The sequence below is a fragment of the Dicentrarchus labrax genome, unplaced genomic scaffold (genome assembly GCF_905237075.1).
Source record: "Dicentrarchus labrax unplaced genomic scaffold, dlabrax2021, whole genome shotgun sequence".
Lineage (NCBI taxonomy): Eukaryota > Metazoa > Chordata > Actinopteri > Moronidae > Dicentrarchus > Dicentrarchus labrax.
This window is the reverse complement of record NW_026136714.1, coordinates 28,950,254-28,973,495: the sequence shown is the minus strand read 5'-3', so window position 1 is coordinate 28,973,495 and position 23,242 is coordinate 28,950,254. Positions and strand designations below refer to the sequence as shown.

Here is a 23,242-nt window from a genome sequence, read left to right as displayed (position 1 = left end):
ACGCTTTTCTTCTCAGCAGGCGTCAGGATGATGTGAACTTTACTTAAGAGTCACAACACCCTAATGGTTCCGGAAAATGGTGCAGATAGGTTTGCTGGAAATGTTGCGATGATTTGTCTGTGAGCATGTGGATTCTAACATAGGAGGGTGTGCTCAGAGCAAATCCACAGGGGCAATACGAGAAGAGCTGGTGAAAAGAGGAGGCTGGTGACTGTGTTTGTCAGAAAGGGTATATTTATACCAAGTGGCAACCTCTGTTGCCTACACTGAAGGAACTGCACTTGAGGCTGGCTCTAGTGGTGAGTCAATCTCCATCAGGCCCGATATTAAAATGTCCAACTTTACAGCAGGAATACACGTTTACAACCAGGTACAAAAAAACTGTTTTGGTCTCTATAGTTTATTTCACCATTCATTAAAACTGTTCCTTGCTTACTGATAGTAAATAGATAATTTGTAAAGTGGCAGTTACTTTTCATTTGCTATTGAACTTTACATACATCACCTTAACCTTCATTTTTCAAAATCTTATTTATGTCTAAATCTGATGAAATTGAACTGGAAACTGACTCATGTTCAGTGTAGCAGTAGAGAGGAACCTTTGCAGAAGAACTTTTTCTGTCAAACCCTGGTTCAGCCTGAGCTGAAGCTATGCTTGAAAACTAGCCTGATGGATCAAGCTGCTAGAGGAGTAAGTCTCCATGGTAATGATTTATGAAACGGAATTTTCTATACGCTGCCATTTTCGTCAGGTCCCCCTTGCAACAGAGCAGGGGTCTCAAACTGCCAGCCCAAATAGAATAAACCTTGTTAGGTGATGCAAATCTAATACAATAATTTAATATGCTGGTTGGTTTAATAGTATCATTTATTTTCAAAACCTAACCCATGGTTCTACCCATGAAACTAAAAACCTGCAGGTACAACACGACACACTCGGCTCGGCTTACTGAAATGAAGATACTGGGTGATACATATTACAACGGTCAGATGGAACTAAGTCTAATCATTTATATGTACATGATAGTCAAACATGAACTTACACATTAAACAACATTAAGCTAGTGCCTTGTTTTTATTATTCAATACAAAAACATCACTGTATTGATACACCCTACCCACCGACTGTAATAATCACCCTCCTTCTCATCCACCCAGACCTTTACTACAACAAGTGTCACACAGAAAAACCAAAGTATGCAGACGACACTAGATCTATACAACTACAAATTAAAATCAATTAGAAAACAATCCCAGGGTTTTTACAAAACTGATTAGCCAACATGTTCAATTGTCTCAGCAGATAACATTAAACGAATGCTTATATTCTCTTAATGGCGTCATCGATTTCTGAAATCTGGTCCTTCAGTTGGTTCCACTGTTCAGGGTTCAGGGAGATACCTACAAGAACATTTAAAACAGACAGTTTTAAGTTTAACTGTGTCTCACACCAAAACCACCAAAAACAAACATCTTTCCAGGTACTCGTGGAGTTATTCAGATAAATATACTGAAATGTATTTAAACATATCTGAAGCATATGCAGGGCTCACTGATGTGATTACCTTTTTTCCCTGGCTTCATCTCCCCGTCTTGGTTCATCCAGTACTCTCTGATGTCAATCAGGACTTTACCTTTGAAGTCCCTGACGCTGACATATCTCATCTTTCCAATCTATAAGAAGCAAACTAACAGTCAACTTATCAATATCATTCAATTCAATTCAATTTTATTTGTATAGCACCAATTCATAACAGAAGTTATCTCAGGACACTTTTCAAATAGAGCAGGTCTAGACCGAACTCTTTAACATTAATTACAGAGACCCAACAGTACCACCATGAGCAAGCACTTGGCGATGGCGTCAAGGAAAAACTTCCTTTTAAGAGGCAGAAACCTCGGTCAGACCCCGGCTCTAGGTAATAGTACTAAGCAATAACTCCATCTACACAAAAACTGAAGTTAAAATACTTAAGGCAGAGGTCTCCAATGTGGTGCCCGAGGACACCTAGTAGCCTGCAAGTAGCTAATTAGCCCTTTTCCATGCACATGTCTTGGCTGGGCTTGGGATTGGCAAGGATTTGCCTCTAAATTATAACAGGGCTACCCTTTGGAAGGTGTGCCTTTACAGGCCGAGAGAGCTGCGATGGTCAAGAGAAGGTAGCTACATTAATGAGAACGAAGCAGTGAATAAAATGTTATTTTCTGAATGTTTCAGTTATGTTCTAAAGCCACCTTTCTCCCTGCAGTATGTAGGCTAGTTTTTACTGAAGAATAACAGCAAACTAAGCTACGCTAATTTGCTATACAAATTTGACTATTTCAGAGCTTTTACTATATAGCAGCCATTTTCTGTAGTGACATATTTTCAGTCTCAATGGAATGGTAAATGGACTGTACTTATATAGTCATATAGCACCTTTCTAGTCTTTTGACCACTCACTGCACTGTACACTACATGCTACTCACCCATTCACACACATTCATACACTGATGGCAGTGGCTGCCATGCATTGTCAAGCAAGGTGCCAACTGCTCATCACAAACAGAAACTAAGCATTCATACACCTTCAAACACCGATTTGCAGCATTAGGAGCAGTTTGGGGTTCAGTACCTTGCTCAAGGACATTTTGAGAGGAGCTGGGATTGAACTGCCAACCTTCTGATTAGTGGACCACCTACCTCTGAGCCACAGCCACCCCTGTATGGGGAATACTTCCCTCGTATGGAAATATGCATTGTTTTAAACATTGTTTAGCATAACTCAGACTAAAAAAAAAAAATATTGAATTTAATAAAGAAATATAAGAGAAGATTAGATTTTTGTCTGGTCGAGAATCGAGAATTGTATTGAATCATGAGTTGAGTGTATCATTAAATTTCTAGTTGAAACTAGATTATACCCACCTGAAACATGTTGTCGTCACTGTTACTGCTGCTCTTGGATGAGCCGCCTGGCTTGGAACTCTCTCCGCTCTTTGGTTTCTTGGCTGGTTTCTCCGGTGCGCTTGACTTCTTTCTCTTTGCCTACAAAAAAAAAAAATAGACAAAAGGTATAAAGAAGTGAAAAGGAACACTGTGTCTAACTGCACTAAGATTTTATTCACATAGTTATGTCGGTGCTGATGAGCAGTAACAATATCAATAAATTCCTAGCTATACTCATCCCTGTGTCCCTTGTATCTGACTTCGCTCCTTCAGTGTTGTACCTTGTTGTTTGGTCCTGTAACGTTGGCTTTGTGTGGACTTTTTTTTTTTTTCCCAAAAAAAAAATTCGGGGGGGGGGGCGGTGGTGGGTTTTTTTTAAAAAAAACCCTTTTTTTTTTCGGGGGTTTTTTTTCCAAAAAAAAGAGAGGGGGGAGGAAAGAAAAAGGACAGCCTTCTCCACGTACAGCTGTGTATTTCTCTTTATTAAGTTGAAAAAGTGAGAGACCTGTGCAGTTTTCAGACTGTACGTTGCCGGCTTTTTATTAAGTAGTAGAGACCGCCAGTTTCAGACTGACTGACCGACACGCCCTCGCTCCTGCGTCCCTGATACTACCTCCAGAGGAGGATCAGGGATGCAGGAGCGACATTTCCCCCCTCGCCGCATCTGAAACTTTCACACAGAGGAGGGTGCGGAGAATTGGCCTTGCTAAAAGCCAAATTCTATGAAAACACAATAGTTATCAATCTACACATTTCACAACAAACCTAAATGTCCCTGATGTCCCACCTTCAAACACAACCTCATTTGGCAATCCATGAAAAAGCTACTTAACCTCCCACTTTTCTATAGCAATACATACTTCCTACGGGCACGGCCCTAGTACTTATAGAATTACAAACTGTGTATCTGTGGTGAAAAAAGTTGTATTAAGGTACTGCTAATGCAAACTGAACACTTTCTACTGCTGCAGTTTCACATTAAAAGTGTTTAGCTGGAGAAACACAAGTTGACTTTTATTGTGACGTAGTCACAGGAAATGCAATGTACTGAGCTTGACAATGCTATCGTTCATTATTGTTTTTTGACAGTGGATCAGCTGTAAATATGTCAGGGAGTAATGGCACCAGAAGCAGCCACAGTTAGCTGTTAGAGGAACATCCAGGTAATGTTAACCAACTACTTTCACTGTTCACAGAATCATGATAAAAATCAGACCACGGCTGCTCACATTATGAGATTGTTTTATTGCACATCTATCTCAGGGTTCTCTCTAAGATATCCTCTTCCACAACATTTTCTTGACAATACAGGACAACACTTGCTCACAAACGGTTATATAATTTACTGGAAGACCTAGTATTGACACATTTTCCCCAGGTTTATTCCTTACTTTTTTCATGATGAGTGTCTCAGGGTCATACAGGTAGGTGTTTATGGTACATGTCAGCTTGCTTTCCACTTTTCTCACAACAGACAATTTTCCTGCAGCATCTATTTAACTACAGTTCACTACAGCTTCCTCCTACCTTGGTTTACATAGGTGATCTGACTGAGGGGCTAAAAAGCAATTACAATATTCCAGGACAACATAGATTATTTTCAGGGTATTTGGCCATTTTAATTCATTACCATGACTGGAAAACAAGTCCCTAAATTTTCCAGGGCGTGAGGATAACATGAACTCTGGATTCTAGCAGTATAAAGTGGTTACATTCTGGAACTCTGCTATATGCTCCAAAAGTTAAATCTGTGACTCAAATAGTCAGACAGTATTTACCATGGTTATCATCCTATTTGGATCATATCTTTGGGCAATAATATCTCTGGATTCTCTGCTTATATTGCGCAGTTTACAATAACAGTGCAACTGCACAATAGCACCAAGAATGGTTAAAGATGATTAATCAATCAGGACTACATTCTGCACCTATTTCATTTTAGCAATCACCTCTTTCCTTGGTGAAAGTTGAATTATGGATGGTTTTTCACGAGTCTGTCCACAATGATATAGGCTAATAAAAATAACATCTATTTTGTTATAAAGTGAAAATATAAAATAATAATAGGCCAATTAGGCCTGAATTATTTTCTGTTTGTCCAAGAGCTAGAACCTTTTGAAGCAGACACTGGGTTCTGCTTCAAAAGGTTCTAGCTCTTGGACAAAAAGACACTATGACCCTAAACTATCAGACACCTACTATTGTCTGTCTATCTCAGACACATCCAAAGTACATGAAGCAATCAAAAGGTAGTATTAAAGCACAAACCTTGGTCTCTACTTCACTGTCCGAGTCACTTCCAGATGTGGAAGACAGAACTTCCTTTGATTTTGGCATTCTGCTGAGACAGGGATCAAATATCAGAACACTATTTCAGTGCAAAACCACTATAAGGGTTCATTAAACAGACTACCTACAGAGACACAGAGAGGAACAAGTACTTTGGGTGTTAATGCTCGTGAAACCTTTCAGATTTGATCCTAAAAGGTAATGATATTCGCCAGTCTGTGTAAATGAAAAAGAATAGATTGCAAAATTCTGCTGTGCATACTACAAAAATTAGTCCTTACAGAATACTTGATATATGTGCATTATGAAGGGATCTCTTCACAGACAGCATGGAAAGCAGGAATGATTACAGTGACCAATAAGTGTAACCAATCAGAGCCAAGAAAGTTTGCCAATTGTTGAGTCCTGTTCCCAGATTGTCAGATATCAATGCTGGGAATTATACAATCCACTATCCTTAAGCCATCAACCCAAACCCTCTTTCTATCTTTCTCGGCTCTGATTGGTTGTTTACGTTGGGGCCCAGTGGATTCTTGCATTAGGAGCACTAGGAGGAGGCTCAGTGTTTCCTCTAAGATTTTTTGTAGCAGTGGAGGCAGGCCCATCCGAATAGGTAAAAAAAATTGTGAAGTCATGATGATTTGACATTTGTTGGGGTCTGTAGCAAAACAAACATGTTTTCTTACATCTGGAGAACAAGATCGATGTAGGCTAGGGCATCTCTGCAGCTCTACAGTATTTCATTATAAAGCTGTTTGTCACACATTTTACTTTTTTTTTTAAAAATGTTGCAATTTTTATAAAATTTCAATAAACTGTGCAATACTAGTGAGCAAGTGTTTCACTGACAAATAACTAGGGCTGCTTGATCTGGTAACGTCATATTGCGATTATCCTGACAGACACTGTGGTTGCGATGTTTCACGGTTAGTGGGAATGATCACTTTGCATCGCAAATGAAATGTACATCTGGAGAATCCCGTGTATCATTCGTTCTTTTCATATTCAATTGAGATTCCAAAATCGGAAAATGAAAAAACGGTTTGTTATTTCCTTATTCGTTTATGAATCTGATACCAAAAAAAACGGTTCATTTTTTGTACTTTCGATTTATTGCTCAGATCAAACATAGGAAATGAAATAACGGGCCACGGATCGATTTTGATATTTAATTTTTTCGTTTTGTGTGAACCAGAAGTTATTGTCTCTCTAGCTTGATTCACTTCTTCAGTTTAACTAACGTTAGTCTTCAAAACTGAGGATCAATCATGGAGAGTTTCATCTTTTCATTCATCTTTCACCTTCATCTTCCTGGCGCGTGCGCGAAAAAGCTGCATGCTGCCTGTTACTCCAGTCTGCTTTCTAACTTCTTAACTTTTATTCTCTTTTTGTTCGTTCTTATTTTTTCACTGTAACTCTATGAAGTCCTGTCCTCTCTAACAAGGTTGTTTGAGAGAGTTTTTGTGTTCATTTTCGTGTTTTAATGTCGCTTCCACCGGGACAGCTGCCGTTGTTTACTCCGGAGAACAGCTGATCTAATGCCGGTCAGTACGGTGGACAGAACAGCTGATCTAATGCCGGTCGGTACGGTGGACAGAACAGCTGATCTAATGCCGTCAGTAGGTGGACAGAACAGCTGATCTAATGCCGTCGGGGAAGAACAGCTGATCTAATGCCGGGTACGGTGGACAGAACAGCTGATCTACCAGCTGAACTCTGGAGGAAACACACCGGGGATGCAGAGGAGGGAAGTAACGTCGGGGGAAGAGAGGAGGGTCGAGACGGGACGGGTTTATGGAGAAGGAGAAGATTGAAGCAGAGTCTCCCCTCTGTTGTTATGGTGGATGCACGGTCTCCTAGCAACGGAATGTACGAACTGACGGCATTAACGCGCAGCCACACAGAGTACCGGGAGTCTGGTGTGTGTCACTGAGACAGGGCTGCACAGGGACATCACGGACCGGAGCATATCTGTCGCTTCCACACCGTCCGGGTGGACCGGTGTTGTACCGAGAGCGAACAGCTCTGTGGCCGGATGCTGAACTGCTGCCGTTGGACTCCGTCCATATCATCTACCGAGAGAGATCCTGCACGTCATCATCGTTGTCGTACATCCCTCTGCAAACCCAACATCTGCTATGTGCCTCTGCTGAAGAGGAAGCCTGCGACCACTTTACACTGTGTGACTTTAAAAATTATACTATATGTATATTCTTAATATATTTACGTCTAATTCATATGGAGCATGTAAGGAAAGTAATTTGTCTGATTGTGATTCTGATTGTTCAGAGGAACTAAACGGGTGACTGTCAGAACATCGCTGGATCTCCATCTGCTGCAGCCTAGTAGAAATCTCTACATGTGTCTTGCCAGTTTCAAATAAGTCCTTAATAAGTCCTTATAGTTTCAAATAAGTCCTTAAATACAGAGTACAATCACTGCATGATTGAGTTTTTTCAGGCTTTGCGAAACTGCTGCAAACTTCCGATTGCAACACACGAAGATGACAATAACTTCCGGTTCACACAAAGCGAAAAAATTAAATATCAAAATCAAAATCGATCCGTGGCCCGTTATTTCATTTCCTATGTTTGATCTGAGCAATAAATCGAAAGTACAAAAAATGAACCGTTATTTGTTTTTTGGTATCAGATTCATAAACGAATAAGGAAATAACAAACCGTTTTTTCATTTTCCGATTTTGGAATCTCAATTGAATATGAAAAGAACAAATGATACACGGATTTTTGTGGGCAGCACTTCATTACAATGCTGTTTGTCACACATTTTATCTTCATCAAACAAATAGCAGCTTCTGCCATTTGGATATTGTAAAATATTGCATTTTCCACAACATTTGCATTAATTGTGCAGCCCTTGTAACAAAGTGCTTCTCAGACAAATAACTCCTGAAAACCCCTAAAGCCTTTCCACATCTTTAACCACGGTCGAGTTAACGTTCCTGGCTAATTTAAACAAAGACGGCAGCTAGCCGGTTACCTGCACAGGTAACGGTTTACAGCTTGTTGTCATGCAGCGGGTGGAATGAGTCTTTGAGGATTGTGGCAATAACGTAATCCTCACAGCATCGGTAAGTGCTTCTAAATTACCTCGTTTTATATATATATCGTGTCTTTGTAAGAAACTGGTGGCTCCCTCTGTGTGTCGGCTGTACTAACGTTAGCTAGCTTTCTGTAGGACAGTCCCATTAGGTCCGGACCTGAGGACTAACGTCATTAGCGCACGTTATTTAACGACGTTTAAGGGTTGACCGATAAAAACACCATTCTCCTTCATGAGGCGTTTTAGCGCTTTAAACTGCGCACATTCCACCATGTTTGACTTCAGACTGTTTAAACTTGAACTAACGTTATATATTTCATCTGGCTAACTACCTCACTGAGACTCTGGCATGCAAGGTGATTCAACAAAGGCAAGGCAGGTGTGTGATCGATGGCTGCACTGTAATGATAAGACTGTGCTTGTATACGGGCATGAACGTTAGCTAACTACGTTACCTAACGTTAGCTAAATGCTTATTTAGATAGCTTAGCCACGGTTGCTAGCTAACGTCAGCAGAGAGGAATCCCGGTTGTATGTATGCAGCTGGACTGTCTTTAGCCAGAGCCCTGGATTCTAACAGCTGTGCAGGAAAACAGCGACCTGTTCTTATATTAAAGCAACAATCCCCGCAACACACACTTTTCAGCGTGTTCTTTTCAAACTGTTAATGCTTACATGATACGATGTAGTAGAGCGGTTCTCTTGACAGGAAGCGGAAAGCCGATTTACTTTCCGGTCGGTTCTGCCTAGCCGGAAGTTTATTTTTTATTTTTTTAAATGACTTTGAATACAATCAGATTTCCAAAGAATAGGAATGTTGTTCGCCAGATAGACTTAGCTTTGTCCTATGGCAAGTCCATAAACAATACATTATGAGAGAAGATATTTATTCTATTTATTTATTTAATGTTTATTTAGCTGGGACAATGCACAATATAGCTATAGTAGCAGATATACAGTAGCTAAAAGCCAATTAAAAGGAAAAAAGCCGGGGACTACCCTGTGCAGAGGCCACTAGTGATGCATATACATTTATTTGTATGTCTATGTATAGATGTGTATATATATATTTATTTCTATTGTATGTTTTTCTTTTTATATTTGTATATGTTTGATCATAATCAATGTATCATTTTATATTGCCATTGCCTTGCTCATTTATAAGTGCAAATTGTTCTAAATAAAGTATGTAAAAAGAAAGAAAGAAAGCCATAAAGCTTCGGAATACACTGGAAAAATTATCATTGATTTCAGTTTCATCACAACATACACAATTATTGGTTTCAAATCCAAATCGTTGCCATAACTGTAGTGGATGGACACACTCCTTTTCATTTTTTAAAATTGATTTCTTTTGCTTTGGCAAATTTAAATATTGAATTCATATTTAGTTAACATGCAAACATTTCTTTTCAAATAGTTTTACACTAAACCACATGCAAAAAACTGCATTAGCATAAAGTTGGCATATCTGCAAAATAAATAAAATAACAAGTGTTGGATATTGAACCCTGAAACTGGTGTATGTGGGAATCGGCCTCTACAGAGCTCCGGTCAGAGAAATGCGCGAAAACAGGGAAAACAACCGCTCTGTACTTTCAAAATAAGGGTTGTGGTTTCAAATTAAAAGTCTCTGAACCAAATGTCTCTGAACATGAAGAATTCACAACAAAGGTTAGGTAAAGGTACAGAGCTAACTTTGGCAGCTGTGGCTCAGAGGCAGAGCGGGTCATCCCCTAATCGGAAGGTTGTTGGTCCGATACCCGGCTCCTGCCGCCACATGTCGAAGTATCCATGAACAAGATACTGAACCCCAAATTGCTCCCAATGCTGAGCATCGGTGTGTGAATGTGTATGAATGAGGTAGGGGCTTTGCCATCACTGTGTGAAAGGGTGAATGTGGCATGCAGTGTAAAAGTGCTTTGAGTGGTCAGAAGACTAGAAAGGCGCTATAGAAGTACAGGTCCATTTACCATTTAAATGGTGGAAACATTAATATTTATTGAAAGTGGATTATATATGTAGTCGAAATGTAACATACATTTTGAATTTGGTGCCTATTTGACCGAGAAAAGACAGAAAGTGACTTTAGGGCGCATTTGTATTAAAGACAACAACTCCCACAATGCACAGCTCCGCAAGCCGCTCCCACTAACACTATCAAGGACTACAACAACGTGAATGTAAACCATTTATTTACAGAAATATATCAGCAACAACAAAAATAAATATGTTAACAATGACAGTTGTAGTTCCTCCTGAGCGTCCTCAACGTCTCGGTGCCGCAGTACTGGCCATCTGGAGCTGGATATTTCTGTCAGATAGCCTGCACCACATCAGCGGGTAAAACGACACGATGGCCTCGACCCAATCTCTCGCCTTGCAGGACCCATTCCAGAAAGGCTGTTAGGCGATATTGTCTACAAGACATTGAGCACACAGTTAGAGATACATGGTCTTTGTGTTTAGCGTGCCACAGTAGTTAGCAATGCAACTGCAAGCTGTTTGTGCAGTAAAGAAGCTAATGTTAGTTCAGTTGGCTGACGTTACGTATTAACCGGGAATAACTTTGTGATAATACAAATACAAAACAAATTGTGTGCATACATGCCACGTTGTTATAAGACAGACAATGGAAACACTCACTTTACAGTCAGACGTCCGTGTGTCCGTAGGCGCACAGCGAGAGCACAGGCACCAGCAGTCCGCCCCAGCTCGAGCCAGTCCGGGCTCCTCGTCCGCGACAGGCAGGTCCTCTGCCTCGGCTGCAGAAGCCTCAGCTGCTCTTCGCTATATTGCGGCTCATAAAGGTAGCCACGAACATCCGATTCGACCATCATACTTTCGAAATTTCTTCCATATTACATTGATTACCATAGTCGTAACGTCTGGCTCGTCAGCGCCTTCCAAACTAGATGGCGGTTATATTTTTTAGTTTCTGCAGGTGAAGTCCCACCCACTGATCTGTAATAGGTCTGTAGCGTGAGTGAAAAAAAAATGAGGAAGTAGTGCTTGTAGTCTCACCCCCTCTACAGAGATATGAGACTTCCTGCTTCCAATGACGCAAAATGAAGATTTTTACATCATTGGAAGCAGGAAGTGCAACACTAACATCCGTATTTCTCCCCTCTCAGGGAAAGTGAGGGAATGATGCACGACCATTCAAAAATATGACTGGGGTTCTAATGATACAAAGCTTAATGCAAATGGGTGAAGTGTCCCTTTAACTATTGCCTTCTGCTAGCCATGAGGGAATTGAGGCAGGGGCATCCAACCAACTAACTGTAGCTAAGCTGGCTGTGGCTTGGCTGCGTTGGTTGCTTAGTGGTGTTGGCTGATGGGGTGATTTGTAAATGGCAAGCTAGTTAATAGCATGGAGTCAATGGTTCAAATAAAATATAGGAACATGGGCGCCTGGTTAGCTCAGTCGGTAGAGCTGGCAACCCATATACGCAGCGGCCTGGGTTCGAATCTGACCTGCGGCCCTCTGGTGCATGCCATCCCCTGCCCCCGCCCATCCCCAGCCGCCCCCCCATCAAACAAAGGCACAAAGGCACAAAGGCCAAAAAATAATACTACAAAAAAAAAAATATATATATATATATAGGAACATTACAGATTATTATTAAGTTATTCTAAATATGATATGATATGATATAATGGTATGAATATGATTTATATATAGGCTACAATGGTTTGCTTAAAGTTACATAAGTGAGGTAAAGAAGAGAGAGAGCAGAGTGCGACAACATCATAACCTACAGTGAGGACAGACTATAGTTCCACTGCTGAGAAATTCAGAGATGCAGACAGGATAGATAGATAGATAGATAGATAGATAGATAGATAGATAGATAGGACAGGATAGAGGAAGCAGTTTTAATGAGGAAGCTACCCCCTTAAATAGGAAATTGAGGTAATACGAGATTTAGGTAAGTACAGAGTTACACTACAAATAATAGTTGGTGTTAATTTGGCCAACTGTTTACCTTTGGGGTTAGGTTAGGTAAGGGACATTATGCCTGTTAAAACTATTGTTTTTAGTTCACACAGACAAATGTAGGATATCTCTCAGGCTATGCTGAGGTACCTTGCTGGTTGTTCTGTTTTTTCCATAGCCACCCACATGTACTCCTGCATAACCCAAGACGTAGTGTAACTGTTACATCATGGCTGTGTGCAGAAGGAAAAACGTATAAAGCCAAAATCATTATCTTTATCATTTATTTTTACTACTTTTATGATGTTGTTTCTACTCAGAAACATTGTACTGGTATTGCTTTGTTTTTTTAATGTTAATTTGATAGAATAACCACAACAGTGACAATAGTGACACAGGCAGAGAAAACAACCACAAAGAGATAATTTTTTAGAATGTATTCAATTGGAAAATTATAAATAGCTGACTGTTTGATTACCTTTGATCACATGTTCTTGTTAAAGGTCCGGTGTGTAACACTGGTCTATTGTCACTAATGGAATATAATGATCATAACCATATTTTCATTGGCAAAACTGAAAATAAGAATTGTTATGTTTTTGTTACCTTAGAATGAGCCCTTTAGAATTACAGAAGCTGCAGATCGGTCAAACAAAGCACTAGTATTTATAAATAAAAACATAAAATACATATCTTTAGTGCAGATAGAGCAATGAAGAATGGCCAGGCCGGGCTAGCGAGAAATAGCCCCTTCCCCACCCAGCCCCCCAGCAACACAACCAGAAGCCCAGTTGGGAGACAGGCGGGGGCTGTGCCAGCGATGATCCACTGTTTAATTCTCTGTGTCATCTCCAATTTTTCATATGTGCTGCCGGAGCAAACACTGTGTCATCAGGCTTCCGGCCCCACCTGTTTTGCGTGGACGAGCAAATGTACATTATAATCCCCCAAAAATCGCTATGTATACCATAGTACAGCAGCATCTTCAAATGTAAACTGGGGAAAAACGACTTTGATTAAAGCTACACTAATGGCAAACCTGATTTCTCTCCCACTCTTCTCTCAGCAGCTCTTCTTTACTGTAATTGCAAAGTGTGGACGCCCCTCCTATTCAGTGTTGGTCATGTAGGCATGTTCTTACTGCCAGTTGAAAGACAGAGGCCTCAGTTGTCTTTCCTCCTCCCGCCTCCTCCTCTTCCTCCTCATACCTGTCTGTCGTCAGTTAACACTGGGAATGACTAGGAACAACACCAAAACACTGCTAACTAGTTAAGGTAAGCCTTTAGATATTTTATCATTTACGTTATGATTGTTTGAATTAGTTAATCCAAGTATTTAGACTATGACTGTACAGATAATAACTTTATTTGCAACATACAAAAACAAATTAAAACAGTTAGTGACATAAAGTTATATGTAATATTGCTGTCGGAGACAGTAAAGTAGGCATTAATCAACATTCATTAAAACAAAAATCAATATGATGTGAAGAAATATTCAAGGATTCATGAATATAATATATACTATAATCTAAAATAGTCATTTACAGAACATTAGTGAAACTGGAGGAGGTTGTATGGCCTGTTGAAGTGAAGTCCATAAACAAGAACTAAGTTCTTTAACATTTTTAAAGAGAACACATTCTCTGACATCAAGGTAACAACTTGCAGAAAATGGTTAATGTGGAGATAAGAGCAGAAAATAATGATTAACTGGATCCTGAATAGGTCACAGATGTCCATTGTGCCTCATGGCTCAGTGTTGCCATATCAAACAGTGTTGTCCTGTAAACACTCTGCCACCAACAGGAGCAGCACCTTAACTTGTTTTGCTTCACAAGTATTTTACGATACGTATTTTAATAAACTAACTTGTCTACTGTTACAGACCTTACAGAGGAAGATAATCAGGAAGGATGAATCGCTCATGTGTGAACTGCTTAAAAACTATGCTGATACATCTCAACTTTCTGTGCTGGGTAGGTTGTTAAGCACCCCGATACACTGTGGCCGTCACACACTGTCAAACCAAACACTGGATCATCTCATCAATGTGTAATACCTGTTACAACCAATAGGTTAGATTAGATAGATACTTTATTCATCTATAAATATCAATATCAATAGTTGGTTTTATGAACTTATGGTCATCATTGCCAATGTAAAAAAGCCAATGTATTTTGGTAACCTTTTGTTGTTCAGGATGGTTGAAATAAAGTTTCCTTATAGGACCAGTGTGTAGGATTTATTGGCATCTAGCAGTGAAGTTTCATATTGTGACCATTTGAATACAGCTTAGCTTTACAAAATTGATCCTCTTAAATGTTACACTCTGGATCTTTATAAAGAGAGAAAATCATGAAGATTCTCAATGGCTAGTTATTAGTTTGGGTCATCCTGCTGTTTTGAATGAAGTTAGTTTTTTTCTTAAATGAATAGGATGTATCTCTTCCTCTCACAAGAATAATACACACTAAAAATAATAGCGTCAATATAGCAACGACACAATACTGTGTTGGTGCTATACAAAATACATGTAGAATTATTAATTATTATAATTATTATTGTGTATGCCCTAAAATTGGTCACATTCGTTTAGGTGAGATAGCAGTTTTAAATGTTAAAGGTAATAGTTAAAATAGATTTATCTTCTAATATTATTATTATTATCTCATCTCATCTCTCATCTCATCTTCATCCACTTATCCGGGATCGGGTCGCGGGGGTAGCAAGTTCAGCAGAGGACCCCAAACTTCCCTTTCCCTGGCCACATCGGCCAACTCTGACTGGGGGATCCCGAGGCGTTCCCAGGCCAGTGTTGAGATATAATCTCTCCACCTGGTCCTTGGTCTGCCCGTGGCCTCCTCCCAGCTGGATGTGCCAGGAACAGCTCCCTCGGGAGGCGCCCTGGAGGCATCCTCATCAGATGCCCGAACCATCTAAGCTGGCTCCTTTCGACGCAAAGGAGAAACGGCTCAACTCTGAGTCCCTTGCGGATGTCCGAGCTTCTCACCCTATCCCTAAGGGAGATGCCGGCCACCCTCCTGAGGAAACCCATTTCGGCCGCTTGTACCCGGGATCTCGTTCTTTCAGTCACGACCCATCTCTCATGACCATAGGTGAGGGTAGGAACAAAGATCGACCGGTAGGTCGAGAGCTTCACCTTTCGGCTCAACTCCCTCTTTGTGACAACTGTTTTATAAAGGGATTGCAAAACTGCCCCTGCTGCCACAATTCTCCGGCCAATCTCCTGCTCCATTCTACCCTCACTCATGAACAAAACCCTGAGGTACTTGAACTCCTTCACTTGGGGTAAGGACTCACTCCCTACCCGGAGTAGACAATCCACCGGTTTCCTGCTGAGAACCATGGCCTCCGATTTAGAGGTGCTGATCCTCATCCCAGCCGCTTGACACTCAGCTTCGAACCGATCCAATGAATGCTGAAGGTCACAGGCCGATGATGCCATCAGGACCACATCATCCGCAAAAAGCAACGATGCAATCCTCAGCCCACCAAACTGCAACCCCTCCCCCCCACGACTACGCCTCGATATCCTCTCCATGAAAGTCACAAACAGGAGCGCAGCCCTGGCGGAGGCCAACACCCACTGGAAACGAGTCCGACTTACAACCAAGAATCCAGACACAACTCTCGCTTTGGAAATACAAGGATTGGATGGCCCTGAGAAGTGGCCCCCTCACCCCATACTCCCGCAGCATTTCCCACAGGATACCCTGGGGAACCCGGTCATATGCCTTCTCCAAATCCACAAAGCACATGTAGACCGGATGGGCATATTCCCAGGCCCCTTCCAGGACACCTGAGAGAGTAAATACTTGGTCTGTTGTTCCAGGACCAGGACGGAACCCGCACTGTTCAATCAGAGTTTCGACAATCAACCGGACCCTCCTTTCCAGCACCTTAGAGTAAACTTTCCTGAGGCTGAGTAGTGTGATGCCTCTGTAGTTTGCACACACCCTCTGGTCCCCCTTTTTAAATAGGGGAACCACCACCCCAGTTCCGCCTGAAAAGGCGTGTCAACCAAGACAGCCCCTCAACACCCAGAGCCTTCAGCATTTCTGGCGAATCTCATCAATCCCCGGGGCTTTGCCACTGTGGAGTTGTTTGACTACCTCAGTGACTTTCCGCAGGGAAATTGATGCAGATCCCCCATCACACTCCAGCCCTACCTCTATCACAGAGGGCGGGTTTGTTGGTCTAGTCGGGTTCAGGAGTTCCCCAAAGTTTTCCTTCCACCGCCCAATTACCTCCTCAGTTGAGGTCAGCAGTGTCCCATCCCCGCTGTACACAGCTTGAATGGTTCCCCACTTCCCCCTCCTGAGGTGTTGGTCGGTTTTCCAGAAGCGCCTGGGTGCCGTCTGAAAGTCCTTCTCCATGACTTCTCCGAACTCCTCCCACACCCGCTGTTTTGCTTCCCTCACAGGTGCGGCTGCAGTCCTTCGGGCCTGTCGGTACCCTGCAACTGCCTTGGGAGCCCCCCGGGATAACATATCCCGGAAGGCCTCCTTCTTGGACGGATTCCCTGACCGCCATTGTCCACTACCGTGTTCGAGGGTTACCGCCCCTTGAGGCACCCAAGACCTTAAGACCACAGCTCACAGCCGCAGCTTCAGCAATAGAGGCTTTGAACACCAACCACTGCAGTTTGATGTCCCCCGCCTCCACAGGAATGCAGGAGAAGCTCCGCTGGAGGTGGGAGTTGAAGGTCTCCCGGACAGGGGCCTCCTCCAGATGTTCCCAGTTCACCCGTACTACACGTTTGGGTTTACCAGGTCTGTCCAGTGGCTTCCCCCGTCACCTCAACCAACTCATCACCAGATGGTGATCAGTTGACAGCTCCGCCCCTCTCTTTACCCGAGTGTCCAATACATGCGGCCTCAGGTCTGATGATGAAGGTGCTCTGGTACCACGTACACTTCCCATCCCTATGTAGGAACATGGTGTTCGTTATGGACAATCCATGACTAGCACAGAAGTCCAGCAACAAAACACCACTATGGTTCAAATCGGGGAGGCTGTTCCTCCCAATCACGCCCCTCCAAGTATCTCCATCATTGCCCACATGTGCGTTGAAGTCTCCCAGGAGCACGATGGAGTCCCCTACTGGAGCCCTATACAGGACTTCATTCAGGGTCTCCAAGAAGGCCGAATATTCTGCACTGCTGTTTGGTGCATAAGCACAAACAACAGTCATAGTTCCACCCCCCACAGATCGTAGGTGTAGGGAGGCGACCCTCTCGTCCACCGGGGTGAACTCCAATGTAGCGGCGCTCAGCCGGGGGCTAGTTAGTATCCCCACACCAGCCCGGCGCACCAGCCCGGCACCTCACACCTTGAGCATTATTATTATTATTATTATTATTATTATTATTATTATTAATTCAGCTGGAACTTTCAGTGTGCCTTCACACTTCACTAACCCTGCAATAGAACTGGTCCGCCAGTGCCTACATTGATATTTTTGTTTATTGTGATGTAATTTCTTTAAGTATCTTGATCTTTAATTTTTACTTTCATTTTCTAGCTACTCTTCTCCACCAGCAGCAATCAGCTGATGCCACCGCAAATCACCCATAGCGCACAATGTGATGATGTTACAGACCGAAGCTTTAGCTTTCTGCTGCAAAAAGAATGAGTGTTCTAGCTATTATAGTTTTCGGAAGGTCTGCTTTCAGAAGGTTAAAGGGGTTTGGTGTTTCACTTCCATGAAGGGGACTTGAAAGAGAATGAAGCAGAGCAGCAGAGCAGCAGAGGGCAAGATATTCTGACATAATGGATAACATGAGTGCTCCTTTTGTAAAAAGTCACTAGAAGAAGTTGTCTTGTGGTAACAAACTAAATTAATCTGGAGAAGGTCTGACAAAAGTCCGGTGTTTGAATTTGTGAGAAGTCTAAGTTTCATTGTTATTATCCTGGCTTTCAGTTGAGAGATAGAGTGTATTATGAACAGAATAATAAGGTGAGGTGTCTTTTATCTTTCCTGTGTATTGGAGCTGTGCGGTGCGTTTGTAGTGGCATTTGGAGAGTTCCAGATGATACACTCCAACTTCGCCTCTCTCATCACCAGCTTCTGGCCCATCTACCCCGCCAACACTCTGGTGGTCACCGGCACCATTGTTACCTGTGTGTGCTACCTGGGAGTGTTAGGAGGCATGAGGGAGAACCGCTGCATGCTCATTACTGTGAGTATGAAGCATGATATTAAACATGATTTGCAGGGTTAAATAGCTTCATTATTCTAAAAACTACCGCCTGTCCTATGCTTTTAATGAGTTTGCAGTTTATTTGTAATGCATCAGAATGCAGCTCATGTTAATAAGACTGAAACACTATTTTATCTGACTCAATTATAAATAGCAAACTACAGTACAGATTTATACAAACTCACTCCGGTTTGAATCTGATCTGATTCCAGTTTTTCGTCCTGCTCTTCATCCTGATGCTGGTGGAGCTGGCCATGGCCTGTGTGTTCCTGGTCTACAGCAGAAAGGTAGGAGAGTTTATATGTAGCCTGTACAATACATTTATAAAAGGTGTTGATTCCAAGGAATCAAAGAATGATCATTATCAGCACAAGCTTGTACAGCAAAATGAAAGTTTGCAGTTCCTTCATGGTACATGCATAGAATAACAGATCATTAAATTTCTATTGGATTCACATAAAAAAAAATAAACCAATATATACAGTTATTAATATAAATATGTACATATACATATACACATATACCCAGGAAATTACTCTGCAGTGTATCTTTTGAATTTGCCCTGACATAAAAATAAAACAGTGTCTATCTACTTTCACTGCGTTTGAGCACTAAGCATCATCAGTGCCCCTTCCTCTCGTCCTGCACTCTATCTGCTCGCTACGATCAGCCCGTTGAGCGCTTGATCCAGGATGTTGATGGAGCAGGTCTCTGTAAAGATGTGGGCACAAGAGTCTCTGATTTCCCGTCCCATTCCGTCCAGACCGGACATTAGCCAGCAGCAGCCTTAAGTCCAAGCTGGTCCAGTATGGCTCCTATCCGACTCTCTTCCTCTCCTCTTGCCTGAAATGGAGAGCTGGTCCTACTGATCTGGTTGGGTGGATCATCTAAAGATCCACTGTTCTTTAATCCAAACTCCATGCTGCAGACTATTTCTGTCAAAGATAATACGTGTTTTAGCAAAAAACCTGAAAATAAATTTGAAAAAAAGTTGAATGTGCAGCTGTTGTCATAGTCAGAATCTTCGGATCCAGTTTATTTGAATCTGACTTAGTGCTTAAAAACCAATTAGACATAATTTAATTATGTTTCAGCAATAAAGCTTAAGTAAGTATATGCCAGGTAATATACTTGCGCAGCTGTTGCCAGAGATTGTATTGATATGGCACTCCATTGGAAACATTTTCACCTGAAACAACTTGGATTCCAGAATTTTCCAAATAAACTTCTGTCGAATTGTAATGAGGTGCATGATATCAGTAGCTGATGACTGGTAGAGGGACACCCAACTTGTATCACCAGCTTTGGTCTTTCCACTAGCACATACTGCTATAAAAGCAAGGTTAATGTTTTTAATGTCCAGTAGGCAGCAGTATGTAACATACCTATCTGTTGTGCAGATTGACACATACTTTGAGAAAGACTTGATGCAAAGCTTGGAGACCTACAAACAGTCCAGTCCAGAAGGCAACAAGACCCTTAAAGATGACTTTGATGCTGTCCAGCACCTGGTAAACGATCCACTGCTGCTTACAATGAACACCAGAGCTATTTGTCTTTCTAACAGTTCCATGTTAATATTTTCATTTTATCTTGAATATGTTTTACTGCTGATATTTAACACACCCTTGTGTATATTAAAGTAGTTGTCATTCATTTTCCCCTGCTTTTTTCCCCTTACAGTTCCAGTGCTGTGGAGTTCATGGTGTGGCAGACTGGAGAGGTAACATCCCATTATCCTGTTGTACCAAGGACCCCTGTAACATCCTCCCCCAATCCAACTGGCAAGAGGTTATTATACTGTATTATCACTGTATATACACCTGGTTCTCAAAAGAATCCCCAAATGCACACACACAATACATTTTGTTTACAGTTAAATAAGCAAAGGTTAGTTAGTATACAGCTTATTATACAGGGTTTGGGTTGTTACTCAAAAAAAGTAATGTATTACACATTACTCATTATGTTTTTTCGAAAGCTAATGCATTACTTTACTTAATTACTCCCTGTTGGAAGTCAGAATCAGAATCAGAATTAGGTTTATTGCCAAGTAAGTTTTTACACATACGAGGAATTTGTCTTGGTGCATTGGTGCATAAAATATAAAAATCACACAAAAATAGGGTACTTTTAAAATAGAAATAAATAACAATAAGAAAACTGTACAGGAAACGGGAGTGCATTAATGTAATGTGTGTGTGTGTGTGTGTGTGTGTGTGTGTGTGTGTGTATGTATATATATATATATATATATATATATATATATATATACAAATTTTGTCTTTCAGGGTTGTCTCGTGAAAGTGAGGGACTGGTTTGCCAGAAACTATCTTAGCACAGGTGCAGGTGTTGTCACAATGTTTATCATACAGGTACAGTACATTCAGCCTTCTTGTGGTCCTTATTATGAGGCTCTTGCAGGTGTTGTCCTTTAGCTATTAGACCAGACCAGACATACTTTAAAATGTAAAGGTCCAGTGTGTAACATTTAAGAGGCTCTATTGTCAAAAATTGTATCTACAGAGGGAGCAGGTCCTCTTCTACAGAGTCCGCCATGTTGAACCACCATGTTTCTACAGTAGTCCAGAACGGATAAACCGAACACTGGCTCGAGATAGGGCCTTTCCCATTTTTCGCAAGTTTGGCAGCCACCATACTTTCACCTACATGCTTGAAAGGCTAAGCTGTATTCAATTGGTTGCAATCTTCCATTTAACTGTTAGATGCTACTAAATCCTACACACTGGTACTTAAAACTGACAGAGAGCAGTGGAGCTGCAGGTTACTGCTCTGAGATTCAGTACTGAATTGTTGATGTAGTAACAATGGTTGCCATTTTGGAGTCTGTGAGTTTTATACAGCAACAGAATGAAACTGCTTTTGGCTGTCTCAACAGTTAAATAGGCATGGTTAATTTAAGTTCTGTTTGTGGACTGGAACGCTTAATATTAAGCCAGCTAGCTAAGCACTACTAGCCATCATTGCCTTTTGGTCTACTTTGAGGCAGTGGAACAAGCTGCAAACAATGGCATATTATCACCATATAAAGTTGATATGGCAAATTTGTTAGCAAACAGTTAATCTCCTTTTAGCTCTGGTTTTGGTCCCCACCAACCCCTGAGAAAATATCTCTTAAATGTCTCTTTGCCTGCTAAATGTTCCACTATGTTCTCTATGTTAACTTTGCTGTTTTGTGATGATAGGTTTCTCAAAGCTTTTTGTCCAATAATGTTGATTAGAGCAGTTAGAGTGAATCAAAGCAGAACGTTTTGTTGTGTAAAATCAAAATAGTCAGCTGCAAGGAGCTAAAATATTCTGTATAAATGAGGGGAACTGCCAGATGTTGGGTAATAATCCTCTATGGGTTTGTCAGTACACAAATCCTTTAACATAAGTCGATTAATTGGTAATATAAAATATTGATAAGAGCAGTTTTGAGATGTCAGATTTGCAGAGCATTTGTTTAGCTTATCTGTAGTTTAAAGCCAGAACAATGTACATTATATTCTCTGTCAGTTTCCTGTTCCTGCTTTTATACATTATGTTCTTTTGTGTCTTGGAGAAACAGTGTTTATCATTGGTGAAACTATATTTTTCTTGTCTTCTTTGTTTACAGTTTATTTGTCTGTCTATCACCATCCCTCTCTTTTGCCACTTCAGTCGACATGGACTGGGTTACCAGTGAAAAAGGGACAAGAAAACTGCACTTGCAACTTACAGCGACTTTCCACATTCCAACAGGACAGATTGCTTTTATCTGTATGAACTTCTTATGAATATGTTCCGAAAACCAGAAAGGTGCCATTTCCGGCCATCAAAAAGGGAGACAAAAGCCTGAGCTGAGGATTGCATCAGGTGACCAATAGGAAACATTTAGTTGGTAGGACACAAACTAATACAATAAATTCAACTTAGACCTTTAGAAACTAAAATAAATAAAGCCTACAGGATTTTGCCTATTATCATTAGCAAACCCCCTAATCAATTTTTTTGTTTTCAATCATTTTCTTCCTGTTACATGATTTGATTTTGTGATTGCACTTGTTTTGGGCATCAAGGACTTATACTCTTTTACTTTTCTTAATAAACCCACCCACATTTGAGTTGTTTTCATTTGTGAATTGCTTTTTCTTTGTATTGAGCCCATGGTCTCTTTGAGACGGGGTTCAATACACAGAAAAAACTTGAACCACAGGTCACTGTAATGTTCTCTCATATGAAAAATGAAAACTCTGTCGAATGAACTTAAACTGTGTGTTTGTAACACCATTTAATTGTCCACAGACCATTGACAGTATATAAATAGTGGACAGAGCTTCCGGGTCTGTAAAGTGAAGTCAACCCAGAATGTCTTAAACCTGCATTCTTTCAAATAGCCTGTGGGACGCTGCTCTGTGGGTTGCAAAAAAGTCAAATATAACTGAGTATTAAGAAAATTGAGGCTACTTCTCACTTGATTTACTAGCTTAGTAAATCGTTGCCTAATGAGTTTATGGTCTCAATCGCCTAAAGTCTTCTTCCATGCAGCATGACTTTCATTTTGTGAATTATGGTCACATTTAGTGTAATTAATTATGGCTGATTTCTGACACTGTGGGACACATGTTTTAAGAATACTCATGACATAATTTTTTAATCAGTTACATGCAAAGACTGTGTTATGAAAAATTTAAGTAGTCTCCGTGATGTCACCCACAGTTTCTGCAGAGCCATTGTGAAGCTCAGTGTGGTCGGCTCTGGCCGTCTCCATCTTGGCATTTACCATTCCAACCATAAAAAATACAGTTGAAAA

At 41.1% G+C, this 23,242-nt stretch overlaps 2 protein-coding genes across 4 annotated transcripts; one reads left to right on the top strand and one right to left on the bottom strand.

Moving 5' to 3' along the window:
* Window positions 1-850: 850 nt before the first annotated feature.
* sub1b (SUB1 regulator of transcription b) lies at window positions 851-9,052 on the bottom strand. 2 transcript variants are annotated; one of them, XM_051422410.1, is made up of 5 exons: window positions 8,957-9,052; window positions 5,198-5,267; window positions 2,909-3,028; window positions 1,566-1,674; window positions 851-1,401 (listed from the first exon to the last, which is right to left on the bottom strand). In XM_051422410.1, the coding sequence occupies exons 2-5, from the start codon at window positions 5,264-5,266 to the stop codon at window positions 1,322-1,324; spliced, it is 378 nt and encodes a 125-aa protein (XP_051278370.1). In that variant the 5' UTR covers window position 5,267; window positions 8,957-9,052; the 3' UTR covers window positions 851-1,321. The 2 variants fall into 2 exon arrangements, with proteins under 2 accessions (XP_051278370.1, XP_051278371.1); XM_051422411.1 differs by having other exon boundaries at window positions 5,198-5,270; window positions 8,957-9,022.
* On the top strand, window positions 8,180-22,553 carry LOC127375948 (leukocyte surface antigen CD53). Of its 2 annotated transcripts, none has more exons than XM_051422388.1 (9): window positions 8,180-8,309; window positions 13,291-13,495; window positions 14,109-14,199; window positions 18,238-18,426; window positions 18,660-18,734; window positions 19,848-19,958; window positions 20,131-20,238; window positions 20,739-20,822; window positions 22,067-22,553. In XM_051422388.1, the coding sequence occupies exons 3-9, from the start codon at window positions 14,137-14,139 to the stop codon at window positions 22,133-22,135; spliced, it is 699 nt and encodes a 232-aa protein (XP_051278348.1). In that variant the 5' UTR covers window positions 8,180-8,309; window positions 13,291-13,495; window positions 14,109-14,136; the 3' UTR covers window positions 22,136-22,553. The 2 variants fall into 2 exon arrangements, with proteins under 2 accessions (XP_051278348.1, XP_051278347.1); XM_051422387.1 differs by having other exon boundaries at window positions 13,288-13,495.
* Window positions 22,554-23,242: the final 689 nt, after the last annotated feature.